The sequence below is a fragment of the Oxyura jamaicensis genome, chromosome 1 (genome assembly GCF_011077185.1).
Source record: "Oxyura jamaicensis isolate SHBP4307 breed ruddy duck chromosome 1, BPBGC_Ojam_1.0, whole genome shotgun sequence".
NCBI classification, from domain to species: domain Eukaryota; kingdom Metazoa; phylum Chordata; class Aves; order Anseriformes; family Anatidae; genus Oxyura; species Oxyura jamaicensis.
The window spans coordinates 12,206,163-12,232,468 of NC_048893.1; the positions used below are offsets into that span (position 1 = coordinate 12,206,163).

Genomic DNA, 26,306 nt, shown 5'->3' on the forward strand with positions numbered 1-26,306 from the left:
ACTGCAAAGGAGGACATCCCTCTAAAGCATCCCTATGGCCGCCTGGGCCATGGCAGAAGCAGCAGTAGGCGTACACAGGACATAAATATAGCCCTAGTCCTCAGGTTTAGCCAGTAAGGTGAGAGGGTGAAGCTCAAGAGCTGTTTCTCAGTTGATTACTGAGGAACCGTACAGCACAGCGGTCAATATATATTAAAGCACTCAAAATCGGCAGTAAAGAAGCTGAAAGATAAAGCAACTTCTGCTTCCCAGTTCCTAAATTACCCACCTCCACAAAAACCACAAAAACAAAGTGTTTTTGTACAAAAAAATAATAATACAAGAATAGGATCTACCTCTACCAAACTGAAACACAGCCTGAAGAGGTCAGAAGCAATAGGTTATATCATCATAGCACAGTGTGAAATCCTCCATGATAGGCATAAACTACCACACCCTACAAGGCAGAGAGCAGAAGTCAAAGTTCAGGCCCACATGTGCTTGGTGGAGGAAGAAATGGGTGTTTCTATTCACATGCACTAAATCTAGATATTCAAACCAATTCTTAGTTTGGGTCTGAAAGGAGAACTGCAATATAAAAGAAACATTAAACTTCTTGGTCAGACTGCTCGCTGGGAAGCTAATACCAACCTACAAGCTACACGAGACTGCCAGGCCAGCGGGGAAGCAGCTGCAACGAAGGCAGAGACACAAACGAGGTGCGGAGGCAAGGCAGGCTGAGCTGCTGTTAATGCAGACATTTACATACCCGGCACTGGGCAACACCTGTGCTATCAAGGAAGCAGTCACAACAGAAGGCAGAAGAAACCCGGCAGGTCTTGTGAAGGTGACTGGGAAGGCTATGAAGCTGAGAAAACAAATTAATTTTAGAACCACAGAACATGCCGAGTCGGAAGGGACCCAGTGGGTTACAAGGTACAGGCTCCTCCTTGTGAAAGTATCACATCAGTTTCCCAGAGACATCTCTCACTCCATCCCACAGCAAGAAAACCCCTTTGGTATATACATTGGAGCAGGCACAGAACCTGGCTAAAGACAACTCCAGCAGAACCACCTCTACTGGTACTTGGTATCCTTGCCAGACAGGAAAAAAGAAGAAAAAAAAAAAAGTTTACCACAACTTTTCCCTTTAGAAATGGGAACTTAAAAAAAAAAAAAAAAAAGGAGGAAGTTGAATGAAAGGAAATTATACAGAGCTAAAAAAGTAAAGCATTTGCAAGCAGCGCAGGGCCTGTCTGATGCTCTGGGCAGTGCTACCTCCCACCACCCTGGGACCCCTCTCAGCGGCCGACTCTGACTAAGCTGAGGATGACTTCTTTTCTTTCTTTCTTTATCTCAGTATTCACTAGTCAGAAAGAAGTGTTAGGCTAGGAGCACATTTGACATATTTAACATTCTGAAAGAAACCATCTAATACTTTATGATCCTAAAATTCATCTATTTCCCTTCCTCCTCAATGCAATATTATGTGCAACAGATTTCTTTTTTAAAATCCTTTCCAGGCAGCATAATACAGTCTCATTCATGATGCTGCTTTGTCCCAAACACCACAGGTGTACTTATGATAGTTATCATACCACTTTAACTGTTCATTGTTCCATAAGGCTGTTAGTTTCAAGGGAGCCTTCCTTCTACCCGGCTCCTATTTGTCTGAGCAATCTTGTACCATTTTGCCTCTTTGTTCGTATCCTGTCAATCCAAAGAAATCCCAGAACTGCCCTCAGTATGGAAATAATTTCAGGGTTTTCTTCCCTGGTGCATACACATACCACAGGAACACTGTGCTTGCTGTTCTCTCCTTTTTTGAGCTAATTGTTTTGACAATTTAAATGGACAAGTGGCTCTTTAAAACAAAGGCAATAATGGGAGCATCCGGACCAAATATCAACTTTGATAACACTTCCTAGAAGTCTTATTTACACCCTGCCTTCATCCATCATTCCACCAGTGGTTGGTCAAAGGCAGCAGAGGCACGGCTGAATGGTACAGTCACCCACTCAGCTTTCTCCCCAGTTAACAACATACTTACTGCAATGCACAACAGATTCTTATTTAAACACCACTAAACAAGCCAGAACTCAAAGTATTTATTACATCTTAAGATCCTTTCCAGGCAGCATAAGATAATTTCATTCATATTATTCCTTTGTCCCAAACACCACAATTAGAATTATTAATATTCAACTCATTTACTTTGTTCAAATAATAGGCCTATCACCTCAGCCTTCACAAGCAAAAAGTAGCTTTCACAAAGCAGTACTTCCTTCAAAGCTTATTATTATGTAATCATATTACTAATTATTCTGTATTTAAATATTTAGATGCCATCAAAACCCTGTAAATTACAAACACAAATGTATTAATGACTTTTGGTGGGACTCTTCGGTTTCCTATTTTAAGATACTGCAAGATAGCGTAAAACAGTAAAGTAGATTCTATACCTTTACATCTCAAAGGCCAATCACAGGTAACCTAAAGGAAAGCAACCACTTATGGCTGACTTCAGTTTTTAACAAAGTTTCCCCGTGGCTAGAGCAATAAGTGCACAAACTGCACTCACCTGCTTCTCTCCTTCCATGTTAAGAGAGCTAACAAGTGGAATACAGGGAAGAGCAGTTTTTCATGACCTACATGATTATAAGATATGCTCATAGGTATGTCCTACTTCTGTAGTTTGATTGTTTTTTTTAAGTTTGGTATAAGCCATACTGCTGCTTCAATTCAAGACTGTTGAGCTCATGGTACAATGACTACTGGTAGGACAGTTTCATACCCACAAGGAGGCACAGGATTTAGCTGGACTCTTTTTACTATGCTTTCTACAGCTGCTATTTATACAATGATTTTAAGATTTTATATATCAATCACTAGTTGCCCCAGACACTTTTAACATTTTCCTCCTCAGCCTTTTGTTTCACTTCTTTTTTTTTTTTTTTTTCCCCTAAGACACTGATCTCCTTTATTGCAATTCCTTCCCCATATCAGCCCAAATACTGCCTTTCTTCTAACTTGCTCCTGACAATGGCTGCAGCCCACGCTGGCCCATCTAGGAACAGGAAAGTTGCTCAATACTAAATGCCTCCTTTCTCTGTTTATAGATACATTTCAAAAAATTCTCAGAAAATACTACAGCTGTGGTCAAATTCACATTGTGACTCTGGAAAAACAGAAGCCAAAGATACAGAATTAACAAGGTGACAGGGTGAGAAACTACGGCTGCCAGCAAATCGGGAAAGAGACATTGGGCAGATTAGCATCACAAAGCTCACTGTCTGCAGAAACCGGAGTTATGCCTTGTTTGATTGTAAATACTGGTGACAATTCCTGGCACAAACAGAACTGCTACCCTTTTGCTGCCTCTTTCAGCTCGGTATATTGCTCAACATACATTGCAGAACGAGCAGCAGGCTGCTAACCTGCTAATGCAAAGAAGCTGCAAATACCTTGTGGAGTTGACGCTGCATTTTAGCGAGTTAAAATAGGAAAGCATCTCCTGCCTTTGAGTGTCTTCCTCCTAAAGCTTTTGATCTTCACTGCTTTTTTCTCCATCAACAGTTTGGCCTCCTGCAAGAACAACTAAAGTTTACAGCATCTTACAGACCACTGAACTTACAGCTGTCAAAATTAGAGAATCAACACTTAATTACAGTTTTAGCCAACGGAAAAGTTTGTGAAACCACTAGTCATGACTCTTCAGAGTGACAAAATATGTAGATGAAATAGAGCAAACGAGGAAAGTTGCATTACAAAGTTACTTCCTCAGAACAGATCTATCACAGCTGCACTTGGGAAAGGCTAGACAAGAAATAATGGAATCTAAAATTTTAAACTAAGATAGGAAATAGTAAAAGCAAGCAAAGCATGGGTTTCTTTTTTGTTAAAAAAAAAACACAACTGGGAAAGTGAAGTTATGTAGTACTGAATAACTTAAATAGAAGAGATTACATTGCTACTTACATCCATGAAAACTACTTGACTTGCTTTTCAGTGTGGAAACAGGTAAGTCTTCAGTCAGCAAAAAATGAAACTTCTAAAATCCTTAAGAGGTTACTGCCTACTACAATATTTCTGGCAAGGAAATGAGCAAGATGTTGTGTGCAGTTTGGATTGGGGTGAAAGAATTGTTTCCAAATACCAGAACCCCCCCCCCCCAATTACTAAAACGTTTTAAGTAAGTAGGACACAAGTTTCTCATTCTTACTTTCCCTCGATGCAAGAGGCAGCATTCCAAGCAAAAATCAATAGTTTTAAAATATCTCGATTTGATTTCAACAGTCAGTTAAGTATCTGCTGCAGCCTGACTTTAAAGAACAGCAGCATTTTTCTGAAGCTCTGGCCTCTTTAATCCTTGTGTGGTGCCTTCCCTTAAAGGCTACCTTCTTCTCATTCCCAGTTTCTAGCATCACGCATCAGTATTCCACGGGGTAACCAGAACGGCTATTAATGCTAATGAGTCCAGACAGGAATACACATTTGTCCTTAAGAGACAGTAAATGCATGACAAGTAATAGGATGAGACGTGCAGCATTACTACCTCCCGGCTTTAAAATGCAGAACACAGGAAGACATACAGGGTGGCCAAAATGAATCCAGTCACAGCAGCACTGAATTGTCAGTGTCTCGCCAGGACGCAAGGGCTCCGTACAGAATGCCTTATGGTGAGCAGCACCTCGTGCCTGAACGCTGATGCACACGCTGCTTGCGAGAAGATTGCATCACCACCCCAGCGCAAACTGCGCTGCTGTTCTCTGAGTGTCGACTGCACCCTTGTAGCTGCCAGGACTTCACATTTATTTCAAGATACTCAACTGAGTTCTTGGGTCTGTAGGAGCTTTTGTGAAAAACCAGCTTAGATAATATGGTTCAATATTAGAGCTCCTCTTTGTGAGGAGACAGATCCATAAGCAACTGGTCCAAGGCTAACCCTGGAAGGTTAATCCTGGTGAAATGAACAGGCCTTAACATGGAAACTGATAGGGAACAGTGTGCGTGATGGTTCTTACAAAGGCCCTTTCCAATGCAAATAAAGAAAGCCCAACTTTGAGACAGAAGAAACAGACTTACATTCACAGTAACTCTGGAGAAACTATTTTAGTCCCTGAAGCTGCTTTTAACTGGTCTGGTTAAGCTTCACTGTCCTGCTTCCCAGGCTTCTTGCCTCACTGTCCAGAGCTCATACACTAAGATTTTTACTTATTAAACACATTGATCTGAGGTAACAGCATTTGCAAACTACCTTTCTGTTGAAGAGGATAATAAAGCAAACAAAACACATGGCTAAGCTGTTCTGTACTGAATTTAAAACCAGACTCAAACAGACCAGCCAGCTGTGCATGGGCCATTTAGTTAAGTAAAACAAACAGAACAAAAAAAAAAAAGACTCATTACCTTCCCTCGTTATAACCCAACAACTGATCAAGCAATTAACGCTTCACAGCCTAAAAGGGTACCAAACTATGCTACAATTACTTGCCTTCAGTTCATTAAATCCACAACCTGTATAAGCTCTGAAGAATTTCCAGTCTAAAGGAGGTAAAGATGAGGATGGACAAAGACATTTAACTCATTCATGTGGTTTTCCACTCTCTTCTTCCACTCACCCTAAAATGGCATCAGTATTCCCAAAACAGTAACTGATGGCTTAAATATAAGGAAACCACCTCAACACTACAGCGATAAGGAGAACAGGAATAAAGTGGAAAGGAAAAGAGAAGCCTTCAGAAGCAGAACGAAAACAAAATATCCAAGACAGATCCAAGCTGAGATGTGCTGAATCAAATACACGTTTTAATTTGCATAAGATCTGACATACATACTAAGCCCGGTGGAAAACTACGCACTTTGCAGGGGTGATCCAACTATTGGCTGACAGAAATGTACAATTCCTAAAGGGTATCTTGTTTATACAGTGTTAGAAGCTAGATCCAACAACCTCACGACAAATGAAGAGACAGCAGTAGATCAAGGCAAAAAGAAGCCCACAGGCACCAGCATTTCCACCATGCTGTGGAAGAAATTTTTTTGCAAGAGATGCCCTTTAACATACACACTTTGCATAAGCTAAGTTCCCCAACAAACTGTTTCTTCTGGAGGCATTCTCAAGCCCAGTTTATAAGTTAAATTATTTTTATATATTTTCCACTCCATGTGACATTCACATACCCACTAAGCTGACCTAACACAGGAAGTACAGAAAATGGCGATCTCTATCCAAACCAATCTTCACTTCAAGCATGTAAGACTGGTGAGCTACATTCCTATCAACAGAGCATTTCATGTTTTCAGTTGTTGCCAGTCAACAATAAATTCCACCACCACGCTAGCAGGAATCTGTTATGTTAACAGAAAAAGGAAAAAATAATCATACAAATCTTGTAAGTAAATATTGACTATTCTGTGACTCTCACTTCTCTTGGAAGAGTTTGTAAGGAACAGCAGCTGGAAAATCTACATGAGTACTATTCAAGGAACTCATTACTTCAGGTTTTATTTATTTATTTTTTACACTACAGCCCCGTAATACCTAAAGGACACGGCACTGAAATGCAAGAACAGAAGGAAATCACTGTTGCATTTATTTACTGGAATTAATTCCAGTGGCGCCCTGACTAGCCCTACAAGACCCTTTCACCTGACCAAAAACATGGTTGCATTTAATTCAAAGGTACTGTCTCTAAGTAAGTAAATTCACTATTGAATTATATCCCTGAGTGGATTATCTTTTTACCTTGTTACTCTTTTCTCAACCTAAACGCATCCTGGCCTGATGCACATTTAATATGTTTGGAAGTTATCTTCATCCGTAAGAGCCAGCAGTATAACAATGTAATAATCACCGAGGTTTTAGACACGCACACAGTTTTTTCACGGGATGATCATACTGCCTTGCTTTACCAGCCATGGAGCATTTTTTCTAAGAATACAGGAAGGGAAGCCAATTATGTATGCTATACGGCTGTACAAACAGGATGCTGCCTTCATTTTCACACAATCACCAACTTAAACAGCGCGATGCTTTTTTAAACGCTCGAAGGATGTGTTGCTATAGCTTTGCACCAAAAATGCTGTCATGTGTAATAATGGATAAATGGCCAAATCTGAGCTCTCGTTGAGGACCTTCTGTATTAGAATTAGACACAGAACTAGCCAGCATTTTAACAGTAAATATTTCCCCTTAGGAAATGGCAGTTTGTAAATGGATTTATGGCAACAGCCTGCTGACATTACGATACGCACATTTTTGCAGTTTTACTGGTCTCTCAGTTTATATCATTTATTTACAAGCTGCAGATTCATGGAATTTGTAAAAACACAGCTAGGCTTCTTCCCTCTGCCACAGTTTCATGTATTCAGGTTTCTACCTGTTTTTTTTTTTGTTGTTTTTGTTCCCCACCCCCCCACCCCCCCCCCACCCAACCGAAATAGTAAGTTGAAGTCCTAAATAACTTGCAGGCAGCATTTTCACTATAATTTAAAAAAGAATTGAAAGGTCAAATTTCATCATCTTAATAAAAATATTAAGAAAATATCTGGCACCAGTTTAAAGAGCACCTGATGCAATGTTTCTACAGAATATTACGACAATTTCATGGTAATTCCCATAGCAGTTCTTTGGAATAGCCTTTGAAAAACTTCTTCCACTTACCAAGGAAAATATAAAAAGGTTGAGATTATTGTTTTGTGACTGTAAGACGTCATGTCCAGCAGAATGACAACTTACATCAGAACATTCAGCTTAAAAAATGACTTGTGCCCACAGCTTTGGTGTAGCGGTTTTATAGCAAAAAGCTGTTCAAGAAAGCAAAACACGTCACATGTCCCCCTTCTGGGCCTACTCTGCTTAGAGTGGAAATAAGAGAAAAATAAAGCTTTTATAAAAATAAGGCATTTCTTCACTAAAAATCAATTGCAGTGAGAGGCTCAAGTACCTTACCCACCTAAAATCATTGTCGTTTTTCTCCATTCACATTCGCACACAGCTGTATTTATGCTACCTCACAGGAAACAAGTTAGAAGTGGTTTTACATTTTTGTTTGGTCATAATAAAAATCAACGCATCTCTGGGTAGCCACCTATGCTGCCAAAAATGGTAGTCTCAAAAAAAAAACTGTGAAAGAAAAGATACTTACAGTGATCTGGGGAGACTCGCAATATCTATGAGATTATTTCCTTCCTTTAACAGTTTGTGCAATAGGGCTGCTGCCCAAGAGGCAATTTAGAATGAATTCATTTCTGCAGGAATTCCCAGGTTCTTGAAGCAGTTAAACTAACCTACATATACCCTTCCCTCTAGAACAGGGCTTCATTTTCCAGTTTTATTTTGAGCTAAATTATTCCCTTGAGTGCTCCTACAGGACAACTGTATTCATTTCAATTAACAATTACTTATTTGCTAAAACTATCAGAATATGTAAGAGGCAGTAACTAATAATGAAAGCAGAGCTCTGACTTGCAATCCTGTTTTTTATACAAGAGGGCAAAGATTGAAGTACAAAATACACAAAGATTTAAGACTGCCTTTCCACATGTAGTAAATCAGTAAAAAAAAAGAAGCAATACATTGCAAAAATACAAAACCTAATGCATTTACCACCAAGCAGCCAGTCACCACCTTATGAATCCAAGGTGGCCATGATCTAAGTGCAGTGCCCTGTTCATATCACTTGTGCTGTGTGTTGAGCTTTTTATGGCAATTATTCAGTTCTGTGCAAAGACTGAACAAATACTGGGCAACAAACCTAATAAAATCCGTGCGAGGAGCAAGCTATACGCAGGCACCATACATGTTACCAGGACACCGAGTGCCTTGGGGAAAAAAGGCACTGCTCCACAGGGTTATGCATTAGAGAGTCAAATACAGTCAAATAAGAAGTGAAACACTTAGGAACAGATTGGAACAAAGTGCTTTTAGAAGCAGTGGGGAACACCACTTGTGATTTTCAAGAGCTGTGCAGCTCCCACAGCAGTCAGGCATTTCACCATGATGCATTACGTACGTGGTAAGTCCCTTGAACACTTACGGACAGGACACCCACATAACATCATCTGAACTGGGAATCAGTCATTCACAGACAGCTGTGTCCTCCAAGTACCACCAGAGGAAGTATCAGATAAGAATAATGTTGTACTAACAGCAGGGGAAGACAACATCTATCCAGGAAATCAAACAGTGGAACAGAAGTTAAAAATTCTGGACCAACCGCCCCCTGAAACTCTTGAAGGTGGTGAGTAGCTGGGAGTCACGCCTACTGGTCTCTGAAGTCTAGCCAAACCTTCATGGACTAGAATCTTGTCTATACAGCTGCAGACATCCAGCTCAGCACAAGAAATGGAGTTCTCATCCCCAGTATTGACCTGACAGCAGATATATACAGTACATCACTGCTACCACTGCTAACAGCCCAACCTCAATAAAAGCATAAAGACCAGACCATGTCAATCATGTGCCACAATCTTTTCAGCCTCCCATTGATTTTCCTTTGTTAGCTTTGTCTAGAATAAGAAGTCTTGGCCCCTCGTTTTCATTGTAGCCCTGCTGCACAGCTGAGAGATGGTCATCTGCCTCTCCAGAACCAAAATAAGAACTGCTCTTAATCTCACTGATCCATGCAGAAGTTGTGTTTCCTGCGATCACAAAGGGTACAAGACATCTGTGTGTTTTTAGATAAAAACAAAAAGCAGATGTCATCCACATGTGCCAATAAGAATGACAAGACAAGACAGATCCACTAGACAAATGCAACAAGATGCAAAAGAGGACACCACTGAAACACAGACCTTAGAAAAATAAACACCACCAGCTAGAACTTAAAAGACTACTTAAGAAGGAAGTTAATGTAAGATGAGTTTGTTTAAGATTTGCAAGTTCAGTATTTTAACTAAGTCAGAGATTAAAGTCGTGCATATGTTCTTTAAAGCAATATGGCTTTAACTAAGTTAATTACTCCTTGGGAGACTGACGCTTTCCAGTCCATTAGTTTAGAAACCAAAACTAGTAGCACTACACATTTAAATGTTACTGAGATATATTAGTTTTAAGAATCAAGGATTGCTCTCCAACGTATGCAAAACTAAGGCTATAACTCCTCCTCCCAAGAGAAAGGAACCCAAATTACATGGATAAGCTTATGACCACTTAACTGTGTTGGATGTCTCTGCTAGTGAACTAAAAACTGAACATGACAACCAATTCATACAGCACTTACTAATTTCAGTCTCCTAATTTAGTTGCCCACGGCACATTAATAAAGTTGGCCAATTCAATCGTTTTACCATATTAAGGGAGCTCAGAAGTAAAATAAATAAAACAACTGTCAGAAGTATCACAGCAGAACTTCCTTCAAAACTGCTGATGCTTCCTTCTAGCAATCCGAATGAATGAAACTTATCTTTAGTTGCTTTTGTTCCTTTGTTCTCATGGTCCTCTCAGTTCATGAGACAAGATCATTCATAGCTTCAGTCCTCTTATAATAGCTAGTTATTTTTCCTTCTTGAAGTTACTGGCTATATCAGCTTGCTACTTTTTACAGCTGCTAATTCTAAGCTTTTCTTTCAAAAGGTACTTCTATTAAAGCCACGATGGCTGTAAGTCTTCCCACAAAGTGGTTACCACCAAGAAAATTACCTTTTAAAGGAATTAAAATTTCAGTCTGTAGCAAGATAGCAAGAAAAATTGGGTCAACCAAACTAGGTCATCCACTTATACCTCTATTTATCCAGTACCTTTGGGGAATTTGTTCTACCTTATCTTTTTAGAATGAACAAAATTCTTAAACAGCTAAAGTTGATGGCAAAAGAGTAGCTAGCAGAGGCCCTATGAGATACAAGCTGTAACTTTCCAATGCAAATCTCACAGCAGCTCAATCATCCTGACATTGCTATTGAAAGATACTATGAAACAATGGTTCCCAGCCCAGAAGGATGGTCCTAATCTCCAGTGGGCTTCACCACACTCTTTTCCTCCTCATCTTTTGCTTAGCTTGCTGTTGTGCTCTCAGCTTCCCCAGTCAGGCTTCTAGCTTAATTCTTGTACTGTCCTGGTGGCACTGGGTCAGAACACAGCATCACTCCTGGGAGGTGCAGAAGGATTTGAGACAGTGATCCACCAATGTAACCGCTCCCCGTGACTCCTGCTTCTGGATCAAGAACTCTGCAGTGGGATTAGAGTGCTCTCCTTCCACGGATGCATTGACCAAATCTCTCTGAAATAAATTCAGAAGTTAAGTTCCTAGTGCTAAGCTTTTTTTGTCAGACGAAGTAGAAAAACAAGGAGCTCAGTCATTTTCCAACTTTCACATGCTAGTTAAAAGAAATGGAAATGCGTATTCATGCTTTGCTTACAGCAAATATGCCACAGCTGAGTTATCCACAACTGCACAGACATGACCATAGCAATGGTGGAGTGACACCAGCCCAAGGAAAACACCAGGATACAAATGCTGCACTTCCAAGCAGCACAAAGAGCTTCTGCTCTACCCGTTAACTTATGCTCTACTCAATTCCACATCTGACCTTTAACGCTGATGCCTCTCCCTAAGTAAAGAGGATTTTTATGAAACTAAGAAAATCATCATCTAGGCTCTGACTTCTGTTCTAAGACTGTGTACTCAAGGCACCACTACAGTTTTGTCTTCCCCCCGCACTAACAAACGCATTACTATGCTCCCTGTGCTGAAGTGCCCTACATACTGAACACATTACAGCACTACTAGAGCAGTGCAAGTTCCTTCAGCACAAAATCCATCAATCTTATATACAGACAGTGAAGAAAATCAAACACTGTTTTCTGTTTATGACAAATTAATGCCTTTAAGATCAATCTGAAAAGCTTTGGCCTAACTATTAAAAACTTCCTATTAGCAAATGTATGCACATTAGATAAACAGATATTCAGATTAACCTCTCCTGGGCTGCAGAGCTGGTAAATTACATTTAGCAGGAACACTACACAGGAAAAACACCCTGAATGTATCAGAGTTTTAATGTTAGTTATGTACAACTCAAAACAAGAAATTGTTTCTGTGTAATATAAAATGTTTCTGCAGAAGTTATATAGATATAAGTACATGTACTGGGTCTGGCTGGGATGTTAACTTTCCCTGCAGCAGCCCACAGAGCTCTGCGCTCTGCACTTGTAGCTAGAACAGCAGTGGTATCACACCAGAGTTGTGTCTGCTGCTGAGCAGTGCTGGCACAGCATCAGGACTCTCTCTGACCCTCCTAGGGGGTGGGCAAAAAAAGTAAGAAAGAAACATCAGCAGGGCAGCTGACCTAAACCAACCAAAGGGATATTCCATACCATATGATGTCACACTCAGCAATAAAAGGGGGAAAAAGGAAGAAGAGGGGAGGGGTGGGCTCTCGTTGTGAAAAATGTCTGTCCTCCTCCCAAACACCGGCTATGTGTGTTGAGGCCCTGCTTCAAGGACGTGGTCAAGCACCGCTCATTTGTGGGAAGCAGAGAGTAATTTCTTTCCTCTGCACTTCCACATAGCCTTTACTTGTTTTTTTGTTTGTTTGTTTTGTTATTCCTTTTCCCCCTCCCTATTCCCCTTTCCCTTTTTTCCCTTTAGTTGAATTGTTTAAAATAATAATATTTCCTTAATTTTTTCTCTTTAAATTATCCTTATCTCAGCCCGTGAGTTGTTCTTTCCTTTACTTCTTCCCCTCCTCATCTGAGGAGGGGGAGTGAGAGAGCAGTTGTGGTGTTCAGCTGCCTAGCAGAGTAAAACCACCAATACAATAATGTATCTATATACACATGTATCTGCACATATGTAGAGCTACAGACCTATAGAGCCTAGCGCAGATGAACTATGGTCACCTGAGACACGTACCTATGGGCTCCTCTCCCTGCATCTATATACATACGGCCATGTGTACGAATATACCTGTATATATACACACACCAAAGTTACTGTAGGACTGAGATCATAATAAAAGCTAAGTATTTGACACACCATTTAAATTATTTAGGATGTGTGCAGTATGCCACAAGGTACAAGGTCAAGATGATCACTTGTTCCTCCTGAATAATTTAATAAAACCCCAAATCAGTACACAAACCTTTAGTACATAAGACCAGGAGACTTGCATGCTGCTGTCTTCAGAGACTGAGCAAATAGAGCTTACTACCACGCAAGTTATTTGACAAAACCCAGAGCATTGCCCAACTGCGTTGTTTTAGTTTCATCTGCCTGGAAGAACAACAGCAACTTTAGGCAGAGTTTGCAAGTTCTTATACCCCAGGGTGACTACAGGAGCTCTGTGGTTGTATTCAGCCACCCCTAGGAAAATTCAGCATGGCATCTTTGAAACAGCAGCAGCAGCACTCGTTTCCTCAGGAGACAACAACAACAACAAAAGTTTAAATGTAATGGTGTTCATAGAAAGTTGCATTTTGTGCAACACTTAAAGAACAGCATTGCACGAAATTCCAGAAGCTTCTGAAGTTAAGGGTTACTGAAAATATTATTCAGTCGTATTGCTCCAGCCAGAAGTAGCCTACATAAATGGAGCTTTATGGCCGGCCCGTATGACTTAGCATTGCTCACAATGAAGTAATCTGTTCCCCCCACACCCCCGACCAAACCAACAGCAGTCAATGAAACGCAGCTAGCAGGAATACACTTCAAAAACACATTAACACTCAAAGTAATGCCTAATATGGAAGACGAACACGACCAGAGACAATTTCGACTCTGAAATTTTAAGGCTGAAAGCCCTTCAAAGCAGTGCCCCAGCTGCCTGTGACCCATTGCACAGCTCTAAGAGCAGAGCTGCTCGCAACGTGCCGCTGCACCGCACGCTCACAGTCCTTCTCCCCAAGGCCGTGAACCCTGGGAGCACGCTCACAGGAAGACAAGTGCTCAGAACTGGTGATGGTTGTGCAAAATCCCCCCAGGTTACGTGAATTTCCCCAAAAACCTGTTTTTACACTAATCGCCCTTTAAGTCTTAAAATATATATACGTCAAATATATCTCAAACTGTTTTTGAAAGTCTGACTCTACTCGAGTGTTTTTCCTACTTTAGCCTTAGCATATAGAAATTATTTCTCTTCAAAAGGCACCGTGTGCTTTACAATGCAGAGGATGAAGCCCAAGCAGAGAGTTCATGTTTCAGATGATACAAACATGAGATTTATTCAGTAATTAAATACTGGAAAACAGCATAAAAAATAAGTGTACAGACATTGATTTTTTTATTTAAGAGAACTTAAAAGTAATTGATAATGCAATTTTGTAGTCATAGCACTCTTATCCTTTTCCACTAATTTTCCTGATTGTATACTTGCTCTATAAATTTGAAAAATAGATTTGCAGATACTCCAGAGGTACATTAGTGGTATTTGAATTGAGAAAGTTCACACAAATGCACATTAATATACAGACAAGCTTTTAAGAAGGGTCCTTCATAAGTGCTATGGTTGCAATTGAATGTATTATTTGTGATCTCCTTAATGCTGTATCAGACCGTACAGGAATTAGAACAAAATCCATGGTGTGTTTATCATTATTACATGGACTTTTACTGCATATCTCAGTCATCTTGATTGCTAATTTAGAATAACCTAGAATATTATTTCATTTTTAATAGTCTCAAGTATTTTAGATGTGATCTTTACAAGTAAAGCACATCCCACCTCCCCTTTTTTCACAAAAAAAAATGAGGCAGAAGTATTTAGAAATAAAAATTAAAAAATAAATAAATAAAACAACCAAGAGATTAAGAGTGACACCTATCATAAAGGCAACCTTTTATCTGTTTCAAATGAATGATCCATTCAAAATCCCTTTCATACTTTAGAATACAGCACATCGAGTTCTTCAATATCTCAAAAACCTACGAGTTACAGCTTAGACGGATTAAACAGAAGACAGACAGGGGTCCTCCTACTGAATACCCAAAACAGAAGCCAGAAACACCTTCAGCCATTCTCTGTGCTCCATTCAGATTCTCCAGGGGTATAACTCAAAATATTAGGTCAAATTGTCACACTCTGCAAAACAATTGAAAAAAAAATGATATTTTTAACAAAATGCTTTTCACTGTTCATATTTCAGTTGTCCTAAAACAACGTCAATCTACATCCGAGAACTGATAGCAATGACAGCTGCAGAACACTTTTGCTGGAATACTGCATAAATGTGTTGGCTGTGAACATATTAAGTGTAAACCAGCAACAGTATTTATAGAAGTCTGCCTAAAATCTGGAAGCTAGAACTGTTTGCTCCACGTGGACCTTGGAATTGCAATCCTGGTTTGAGAAGAGACATGTTCATTACAGGAACTCGGAATCTAGACCAGGCTGTTTGTGAATACACAACAATACAATGCACGACACAACACAAAACACCACGAGGAAGCAACTTGTACTCCATTTTGCCCTAAATGGTGTCAGTTTGGATGCACGTTAACCATACTTTAGCCATACCTAACCTACATTATTTTAGGAAATGCCCACTTGCCCCTAGAGCCGCAGACATGTGCTCGCTGGCAAGACCCACTGGCAATTGAGCGATATATTGCTGCCAAACGACACACTTCATTTCCACCTTATTGTGTACACCCATAATACTCAAGTGATCTACTAATAAAGTCCTGCTTACTTTCCAGTGCAAACTAATTAAAATTAAATGCATTTGACTGCCAGTAGAAGACTCGTTATTGATGCCTACGCTATATAATTTATCTTGCAAGCAGGAAAATAAATAATTAAGTCACCTCTCCACCTTCCAAGTGGAACATGTTTTCAGGGATGTCAATGACATTATTAAATAGCAGTCACATTTATCTATGCTATGGCCTTTCAATAATATTCAGCCAGGCTAACCAGAAGCCTTCAGTCAACCACAGCCTCCCTGCACACAGGTGTAGCTCTCTTACCACCTCTTCCAGAACTCTGGGGCACCTGTCTGTCAAGCACCTTTAGTTCATTCACTCGGTCCTAAATATAATTATGTAAGTCAGCTACTCAACGCACTCAAAGGCGATAAAGACATGAAAATAAAGAACTGTTTTCAGTTGCATTCACTCAGTATTCCTCTCCTATTTTTAGATTCCATTTTGACTTGGAAATGAAGCGATGAGTAACAGCAATTCCTTTTCTACACACTTGCCATTGCGTTGCAGCAACAATACATCCTGCACTTAAATGAGAACATAATTCCTCCCCAGAAAATCACTACTGGAACCTACAGAAGAGATAATACAGAAGCTTTTTACCCCCTTCATCTCTCCTCCTCTCTCCAATCATTTTAATGAGTATCTAAGCATTAGTCTGTAAAAAAATAAAAAACAACACAACAGCAAAAATGACACACCCTCAGTGAAAAATAATTGGTAATTACAATTCTCATTGCTACACTAATCTGTATCTGCTTTGGTACGTGCAGGTGAATACTGAGACTGATGGGAACATTCCTGTCAAAGAGCGGCATCCTGGTTTCCTGATTTTCCTGAGTTCCTAAGCAGAAGCAGCATGCAGGTTGGAAACAGAGTGTTAAGGGCACAAAAGAAATTCTGAACACAGTTCTTTCCAAAGCATTTAACACTTTTGCAGGTAATACACTTTTTTTCCTGAAATGCCTCACTAGTTGGTTTCTATGACCCTATTTTCCCATTTTTAGCAGCATTCTTTCCTTACTGCTGTGAGGGCAAAGGGAAAGCTCACAACTACACAACCGAAAGCTACACAAACAATGCGCTGTCAGGAATAGAACAGAAACCAAACCTATTTTTCCATGCAGAGCGGGGACTATTTAGGAGAAAGGATGACAAAACTATTGTTTAAGCTTTGTTACAGTCCAACTGCATATGTTAGGCTACTTAGACCCGAAATGGTAGCAGCTGATTACTGGATCTAATACATACAACATTTAACACAAGAGATATTAGAAGCCCTGCATTTCCTAGGCCACCCTTTCTAGTTCACACGAACCAGACTCCCCAGTGCTAGATGTCGGCATGCATTTAATAGCAATTATATCACTAAACCCATCCCTTAATGAGGGTTCCGCCCCATCCCTTAACCTCCCCGTTACCCCAGGATGCTGCTGCCCTAGAGCTGTGCCCCCACCTTGGGCGCAGCCCCCCGGCTCTCCTGTCCCCCCTACCTTCCCCACAGGCCAGGCTGGGCCGGCTGCCTGCCCTGAGCTTGCCCTGGGCTTGCCCCGGGCTTGCCCCAGCCCCTGCCGGCTCGGTGGCCCGGGGCTGCCCTTCCCCGGCCCCGCTTCCTCCCGCAGCCCTCTCCCAGCCCTTGCGCAACATCCGCAGCCCCGATGCGACATTTCCATCCCGTTTTTTTTTTTTTTTTTTTTTTGTTCTTCCCGGACCATTAGGGAAGGCTGACAGCTCCAAAGGCTGGCAGAGGGGTTTGATCCCACACAGCACCAGAGGATAATAATAAGGCGAGCCCGGGAGGGGGGTGGGGGGGATGCGCGCTGCTCGCCTTCCCCTCTCCTGCAGGTCCAGCCGTGCTTTCTGTGCTGTTTAGGGACTTAGCAGGGGCTGCCCGATCCAATCATTGTGCAATTCAAAAGGCAGATCACCTTGAGAGGGTTCACAGCCCAATCAAACGGGGGAAACGGACTCAGCAAAGGGGAAATCCGCCGATGAATGCCCCCCTTTCCCCAGCACACGGCCGCGCCGGGCAGGGGCTGGCGGGGAGCTGGGCTGGGCTGGGAGGAAGAAAGGCCGAGGGATGCAGCCAGGGCTGCCATGGGGGATGGGGAGCGAGGGGAGACGGTGGGAAGGGAAGGGGAATATTCCTCCCAGCGACGTTCAGGGCATTTAACCCGTCTCCTGAGAGGGAGCAGGGGTGTTAAACGGGCAGACAAGGGGGGCAGGAATGGCCGGCTGGCCCCACACAGCCCCGCAAGGAGAGGGGCTCCCCCTCACCCCCTCCCCAGCCTCCTCTGCCCCCTTCATCTGCTGGGGGAAGGACGGGGCTGGGGGGGGGGGCTGCTTAACTAGGGGGGCTCCCGTTTAATTCTGCCTCTCACCGTGAGCAACCCACCCCCTCGGGAGGGGCTGGGGGGGAGTGGGGGCTCATCTCCCTCGGAGGGGGGATTATAGGGATACACCCCATTTATGGGGCCAACCCCAGTTATAGGGTTACCCCCCAGTTATAGGAATACCTCCCGGTTATGGGGCCAGCCCTAGTTCTATGGATAACCCCATTATGGGCCCAGCCTCCTGCTATGGGGGTACCCCCCCCGGTTATGGGGCCAGCCCCCCGGCTATAGGGGTGCCCCCCCCCCGGTTATGGGGTACCCCCAGCCAACCTCTATGAGTGTGGGGGGCCACGGGTGGGCCCGGCCCAGCTCGGGGGCCACACGACGGCATCTCGCGGTGCTCACCCCCCTCGGTCGCCGAAGCTACTGGGGATCCCCACCCCACCGCCCCTCGTCCGCCCCTCACCATGAAGTCGGAGGCGAAGTTGTCCTCCCCATTGTGGTCCGTGTCCTTCATGGACTGCACCCGCCGGATGAACCTCCTTAGGATCTCCTCCTGGCTCATCCTGCCCCACCGGGCGGGAGCCCCCCAGCCCCGGCCGTTCGTTCGTTCTCCGCCTCGAGCCCCCTTCCGCCGCCCTCCCTCGCCTCTCCTCGCCTCTCCTCGCCCTGCCGGCCCGGCTCCCGGCTCCCCACCCCGCTCAGAGCCGCCCGGCCGCCCCCTCCATCTCCCCTCCCTCCGCCCGACCCTCCCCGGGCGCCGCCGCCACAGGGACACGACGAAGTCCCCTCCTCCTCCTCCTGCCCCCCCCCCCTCCGCCCTCCCTACGCAGGCGCGGCACCCGCCGCCCCGGCCTCGGGAAGAGGCCCGCCCCCGCTTCCCTCCCATTGGCTTTCCCCCCACGATTCCCTCATCCTATTGGTCCTCCGTCACGCTAATCAGCTCCTAGCCCGGCCTCGGGGGAGAACCCCGTTCCGCTCTTCGCCTCGCCCAGCCGCGCCGGCCCCTCCCGTTTCCCACGGATGGGACCTTCCGCCGGGCGCTGAGCGGAGCTGTGGACGGGACCACTTGGAAGGCGGGGGGAGGGGGGAAGCGGCGCGGAGCCTTTCGCTCTGGCTGGAGCACAATGGGGGCGGCGGTGGGTGCCGGCGGCCCCGGGGCCGGGAGGCGATGGCATGCCGGGGCCTGTAGGCGCAGCCGGCGCCTTACCCCCGCTGAAGGGACGGCTCCAGGCGGTGCCCGCCGGCCCCCCTGGCCCGTAGCAGCCCGCCGGGGAAGGGCCGTGCCGGGTGGGAAGCCTGGAGCCGGGGAGAGTGACCGAGGCGGGGCGAAGGGCGCCCCGCGGGGCCGGGCAGGGCGGCGGGCAGCTGTGGAGAGCGGCGGGAAGATGGCGGCCGGGGGTTGAGGGGAGCGCTCCCGGCCACCGTTTCGGCATGGTTTTTAACAAAAAATCACCTCACGAAACGCCTCCTGGGGGCACGTGGGGTCGTGTGTCAGCGGCAGCTCGTACCGCGGGGCTCCGCTGCAGAGCTGGGCACGCAGCTGAGGGGCAGAGGGGCACGGGCTGTGCCCCCTTTGTGGGGGGTGCCCCCGGGGTCGTCAGTCCTTACCAGAACGTATCTTAAATTTCCTCCTTCCACGTTATCGGATGTTTTGGCAGGGTCGAAAGATTAAGAGCCAACAACATGAAAGGGTGCTATTTCTGCTTTTTTCTCCACATTAATAAGTTAATTTATTGTCACCTGTTATTAGTATTAATTATATTTAAAATGTTTGTTCTGCCTTTGTACTGGGTTTCAATAAAATCAAAAAGGAAAAATTAAACTTCAAAGTCTATTATTTTTTTAGAAGTGCTTCCAACAGAGAGATTTTAAAGTTAATTCTTTTGAAATTGTCTATTTTTTTTTAAAAAAAAAGAAAAAAAAGCCACTCGATATCTTCAGTACACCTTCTGTACACAGAAATATGTGTCTATTCTTTTTAGGGAAAGATTAGTTAGCATCATTAAGCATTGTCTTCATGTTTGGTGCTTTGATTACATGTGTAACTTCTGCTTCATCACAGCTTCTGCTTCAGCAAAGCAAAATAATTTGAGGTATGTGTATAAAGCCTCACAGCATAATAAATATACCGAATGAAGTCTCTAATCTTACCACTGAAGAGGTGCGTGGCCTTTATGGATGTAGCTGGTCCAATAAAACCTTTTTAACAGACTCATGGAGTTCCATGCTGAGAAGCATTACCCACTTCAAGCACTCTGCCACATCGCCCCTTTCTGCCCCTTCAAAGTTCCTACCCGCTGCAGTGCCGTGCCGCTGTGGGACTGGGCAGTAAACCAGGCCATGGAGCTGAGCTGCGATACAATTCCATAGGAAAGCTACTTTTTCTACTTGGGTAATTCAATTAAGCTGGCTTTGCTACAGAAACAAACCTGCATACTAGCTTGGTCTTCCTGTGGTGGGTGAAGGTGTCACTGGTTTAGAACGACTGCCAGAGATCACTGTCCTTACAACAGAATTGATTAAATGGCATGTTACCATCTTCAGCCCAGTTCAGTGCCTGTTAACATCAGCTTCCTAGTGAAGGAAGGTTTCGAGCTATGTAAGATGTCAGGTTCTGAACTGCAGCTGGTGGTGCATGGACACGTTTCCTTCTGCTGCATCTGCTACAGAAGCAGTCATCTCTGGCAGAGGGGCAGGCTGGAAAATTCAGAGGGTTAGCGTTTTTGCATGGTTTGCCAGAGACTGCAGCCTCCTGTAAAAGGGTTGGTTTTTAGCGCTTGATGTTCATGGAGGCTAGCATGTGGCAGACTTTAGGACACTTCAAGGAACTGCTGAAGGGGAGACAGTTCTGTGCCGAGGCAGTGAGCCTTGAAGAGCTCCCCGCTGCACTGGAACCTCCTTTCCAGTGCACGTGGATGTTGAGGTCTGAGCATCCCACACAAGCACATCATCTATCAGCACCCAGGCTCCTCTTCATGTCCTTTGCAGCCTCTCCATAAGTATCAGCCCCAAAGAGCCACAAAGATGCCTGATTTTCTTGCTTTAATCCCTCTCTTTTTTCTTCTTTTCCTCCAAGCCTCCTCCTTCTCCTCCAACAACGAGCAGCATTAAAGGCACGTAGAGAAGAAAAGAAAAGGGCATAGCTGTGACTGGTATCATCAGATAACCTTTTCGTGACACCTTGCTTGATTTCCTTCTGCTTCAGGGAAGGTTGCTTCATTTGCTCAGCAGTCATCCTGGCAAACCTGATCACAGTGCCAGATGGCATGTAATTTTAGAAAAGTGATAGCTGGGACTAAGCGACCAGTTGAAGAAAAGTCTTGAATGCGGTACGGTCTTCTTTACCCGTTTATCCACACAACAGAATTACAGAGGACTTGATAGGAGGGAAGGAAAGGTCACAATTTATTGCGTTTGGATCTCACATCATTATTGCCTTCCATTAAAGGACCCAAGTTTTCAATCTGGCAGGCCTGGTTCATAATCGATCGTCGCGTCGTAATAAACTGTTTTACATTAGCAAGTGTAACAGTGACCTTTCCTCTGGGTTAACTGATAAGAAGAGTATATACAGTCTCAGGGGAAAAAAATAAAAGAAAATAAAAGCCCCCCAGCCCAGGCATGTGTTACTAGCCAAAACAGAGGTATATACAAAACAAAGCAATTAGAAATACCTGGGTGGAGACCTTTGCTTAGCACTGTTTGCATATGCATGTGTACTTGTTAGGGTTGCCAGATATTCCCGAGCACAAACCCAACAGCACCAGTTTTATCTCCCTCAGCCCTGCAAATGTTGCACTTGGCCGTCTCATCTCTTTGCTCTGAACACAGACACCTGAACTTTCAACAGCAGAAGCAGTGCTTTAACAGAGACTTCTGATCTGAAACTTACCGCCTGGGTTAAACCCAGACATCTGACCCATGCAGCATGTGTGCATGAGTGTGTATTTGTGTAACTGCAGGAGAGGGGCGGAAAAAGAGCGTGATGCAGGCCAAATTACTCACACTATAGTTAGAACAGGAAGCTGAATTCAAAATCTGTAGAAGTAAACTGTGGTCATCTTAACAATCTACATGAGTACGGTCCTTGGAGAAAGTCAAGTAGATCACCTACAGCTTGTCTGCCATCAGTCCCATTTTGCCTTGTCATGCACTACTTCAGCTGCCACAAGGAAGGAGGAGGTCCAGTTTTTCTGTTCAACGGTAGCTCTGGTTCCCACAAGGTAAGCATGTGTGGACTGGAGAATGCATTTCCTGGCAGGCAGGCTGTGCTTGTGCCCAGGCAATGGCTGTGAGCAGCAATCTTTCCAGCTCATCCAGATGCAGAGGTTTCCCAAAGACGGTGATGGACCACAGGCTCTCCTCAAAGCTGTTTCCTCAAGCATGAGCTTGGAGCCATGTGCAAAAAACATTTCTACCTAAAACTGAGCTCCAGAAGGACATCAAAGAACGGCTGGGGAGGGAACTGAGAGAACCCTACAACTCCAAGCAACATCATCTCCTATGGTTTCATTCCTCTGCACAGCAAAACAAGACTTTGTGTTTTCCTTGTAAATTGGCATGACTGCATTACAGTCACAGCTGACTTCATCATTTTCTCCTCCCCCTTGCAGTAACCACTCTCAGATTTTGGCTACCAGCTTGGAGTTACATTAGTAATACTGGTGTGTAATTACTAACGCATTGCTGTTAGATGCATGTACTTGCATCTAAATTCTGGTCAATATATCTTGTACATGGAAGTATTTTTGTAGCAAGATTATTTAGAATAAAAAATAGGGGCTAACAGTCATAAGTGTTAAAAAGACACTCCTGGAATATAAGTACAGTTGGTAGGATATTTTCTAAAACAGTGGCGTTTTCAGGGAAAAATGTCATTTCTGTAAAAGTTGAATGTTCAACAGGAAACAATTTTGCCAAAGTTTTTCTGCTTTCTGACAAAAAAAAAAAAAAAAAAAAAAAAAGGCATTATTACATTTACTGATGCAGAAATGTCTTTACCACTGATGCAGAAATGTCTTTACCATTGAAGACAGTACAATTTGGGATAGGGACCCAGGACATGAAAGAACTGGAACATGGAATATAAATGCCAGGAAGCTGTTCAACAGCTCAAGGGTACACATAAAATGTTAAACTAAGTCCAAATGAAACATTTGTCTTTGATCTGACAAACTGAAAAGCAATGTGTCTCTCCACAAATGTCCAAATGTTTCATGCTCCTTGAAAATACTTAGCTGAAACATTCAGGAATATCAGCATCAAGTACTTTTTGTATACACTGACCCTCAGAACATTTTTGTATTTAGTCATTTATGTGTCTGAGGAGGTTAAAAATAATCCTATCGGGTTTCCTTTTGATCCCAATTTATATTTTGGCCACTTAGATTACAAATAACAAACTAACAAATAGGAGTCCCTATGGATTCTCAAAACACCCGTTTTGAACACAAAGGACATTAGGAACATTAAATCTGAGGAAGATGCATTGTAACCTTTGTCTACAACAAATAAATTGAATTTCAGATTTAAAGCCGAAACTAATCTCATTTTAAATGAGTCATAAAGACCTGATCAGCGTCTTTATAATATGTTCCATTCATACTAATTAAGTGCCATGTGACCCTTGAATTTCTTGACATTTGCCTCTATTACTCTCAGTTAGGCAATGACAGACTCCTCTTCTACAATTACCGCTGAAAATATTTCTAGAAAATGAAATGTTATGTGGCTTCCTCAGCTTTTAATTCTTTGCTTACCATCTTTACGTTGGGTCTTCTGGGATTCCTTGCACAATGCTGCTAAACCACTTGAAATGTGACATTTCTTATATAGGTGAGAAATACTTTAGATCATAATTACTGACATTCATAATCAGTGCATAATTTGGATTCCCCTCTCACTGTAACATATCCCTTTCCCCCATTTGCATGCAGTTTGCATAATTTGGATTCCCCTCTAAGTGTAATGTACCCCTTCCCCCCATATGCATGGACTTTCCATACAGAGAAGAAACTTTGCTCTTGTGATGGGACTTACTGTAACAAAGGTCTAAAATGGTTTTTAACAGGCAACTGAAACTAAAATAAGCATGTGCATTATGATCATCAGCCCAGTCCTCTAGCAAGACCCGTTATAAAAAGAAAGCAGCTGTGAGATACTGTCCAGACAGTATGTTTTCTGTTTAACATTTAAAATTTCTCATTTAATTAAAAAATATAGTTGGTTGCCTGAGGTATTTTGTTTGATTCTTGTGATTTAAATAAAGAAAGAAATATTTTGTTTCATATTGCTTCATAATAAAATTAATATTTTCTGCAAGGTTTTAACTGTATTAGAATAAATAGAGTATGGGCCCCAGATAAATTGCTGTGTGCCCTTTTGACAGCTGCTTCCTGATGGTTTCACTGTATATCAGATAGGTGTGATAGTTATTTATATGTTTCACTCTAATGTAGGAACACTAATTTCAGGAGGAGACCTGATTCTCACGATTGAACGTAAGAAAAATAAGGAGCTATTTTCCATCTGTATCTTTTGACCTTATTCAGATTGGACATAACATTCCTGAAAGAGGAATATTGCTGTCTCTTGACGACACTGTACATTTGACGCAGGTCAGTTCTGCTCCAGCAGCCAGCTGTAGCTCTGTTGTGGGCTGCTCTGGGGGAACCTCATTTGCCTGCTTTTGACAAAGCTTTCACAAAGGGTATTCCCCAGGCACAGCAGCAGCAAATCTGAAATGGAAATAACCAGCAGCAGAAGGTAAGCCTGTGCACAGGGCGTGTGAGGTGTTTGTGTTCTCAAAGCTTTGCCTACAAGTATCAGCAAAAAAAAAAAAGCATTAAAAAATCGGCGTATTTAAAAGACACAAGGAAAGAATCTGGATGTACAAATGGGAGGCACTTATTCAGAAACTAGTTTTGAAAACAGTTACTTAAACAAAAATTTTCAAGTCCCTCTTTAAAAATAACCCAAAAATCTTAGTACTAAAATCTTGCATCAATGAATCTGAAAGACGTATAAAAACTGAATGTGCTTTGCATCATTTTTTGTGCTTAGTTTTTGTGTACCAGGCTCAGCAACAAAAGAATTAATCTGTTCAGTACCAGTTCTACTCAAGGTTTGTATCCATTGATGTAGCAATATCTTTATTAGCCTTAAATGAAGCTCAGGGTAATGTTTGTTTCTATTTCTGTATTAATTTATAGAAGTTAAAGGATTTCTACTTCTTTAAAACTTGACTTTACTAAAAATAAGAGTAAAAATGATTGGACAAGATCTGAGCCATAATGAGTAAATACTGTTCTTTTACCCAGTACTGACATTCTCTGGACAGACATACTATGACATTCTATTCTGAAAATCCTATTAAAATAATAATAACAAGGACTGAGACTGCTGCTACTAATGCATTAGATATACTGGTGAACTTAAGCTCCCTAAGAGTTCCTTGTGTGAATTGCCTCTTGTTATAACCATTAGCAGTCATGATGGCCAGTTCAGATTCTCAACTATTTTGTAGATTTTTCAAAAATTTGTTTTTAATAGTCTCTTAAGGGAAATAGTGAGTGCTATAGTTTGAGAAACAAACCAGACAGAAAGAAGAGAAGAATAAAAGAAAAAGAAAAAGAAAAAGAAAAAGAAAAAGAAAAAGAAAAAGAAAAAGAAAAAGAAAGGAAAGGAAAGGAAAGGAAAGGAAAGGAAAGGAAAGGAAAGGAAAGGAAAAGAAAAGAAAAGAAAAGAAAAGAAAAGAAAAGAAAAGAAAAGAAAAGAAAAGAAAAGAAAAGAAAAGAAAAGAAAAGAAAAGAAAAGACGCCTCCCTCTGTCATCCCCATTAAAAATGTGCTACAGGGAGCCACCACCCTACATGCGATGAGGTCTATTTTTACACTAACTTCAAACAAATATGGGTACAATTCTGTCTTTGTAATGCGAGTTTTCCCATAGATTTCAGTGAGAGGTTTATAGTTATATTTTCTAAACCAAAATGAGACAAACCCAACACAAACCATGTTGAATGATATTCATATTTCTTTATCTGAGAGCACAACAATAGTTCTATTGTGTAACGCAGCACCGCTCAGACATGGAAGGAAGGCTGCACACAGGCTTCCAGAGTGGTCCAGAAATACGGTGGTGACACCAGGCTGGCTCATGTAAACAGGAAATAGGGCCAGGATGTAAACTGGACTGCTTCCATATTCAGTAATAGTCGGCTAAAAATAAACAGGTTGAATAGAGGTAGGGAAGCCAATTTGCTCTGTAAACTCATTTTCAATCTTAAAATTTTCAAGACCTGGTAGAAAATTACAAACAAACAAAAACAATTAAAATCTCTTATTGT

At 42.5% G+C, this 26,306-nt stretch overlaps 1 protein-coding gene across 1 annotated transcript in view; it reads right to left on the reverse strand.

The window, feature by feature from the left end:
- The window catches only part of PTPN12 (protein tyrosine phosphatase non-receptor type 12), a 73,718-nt gene extending 55,054 nt beyond the window's left edge, over window positions 1-18,664 (reverse strand). The window contains exon 1 of the mRNA XM_035336019.1: window positions 18,423-18,664. Coding sequence (XP_035191910.1) covers window positions 18,423-18,521 — 99 coding nt within the window. The 5' untranslated portion in view covers window positions 18,522-18,664. The remainder of the gene's footprint in view (window positions 1-18,422) is intronic.
- Between the last annotated feature and the right edge of the window lie 7,642 nt (window positions 18,665-26,306).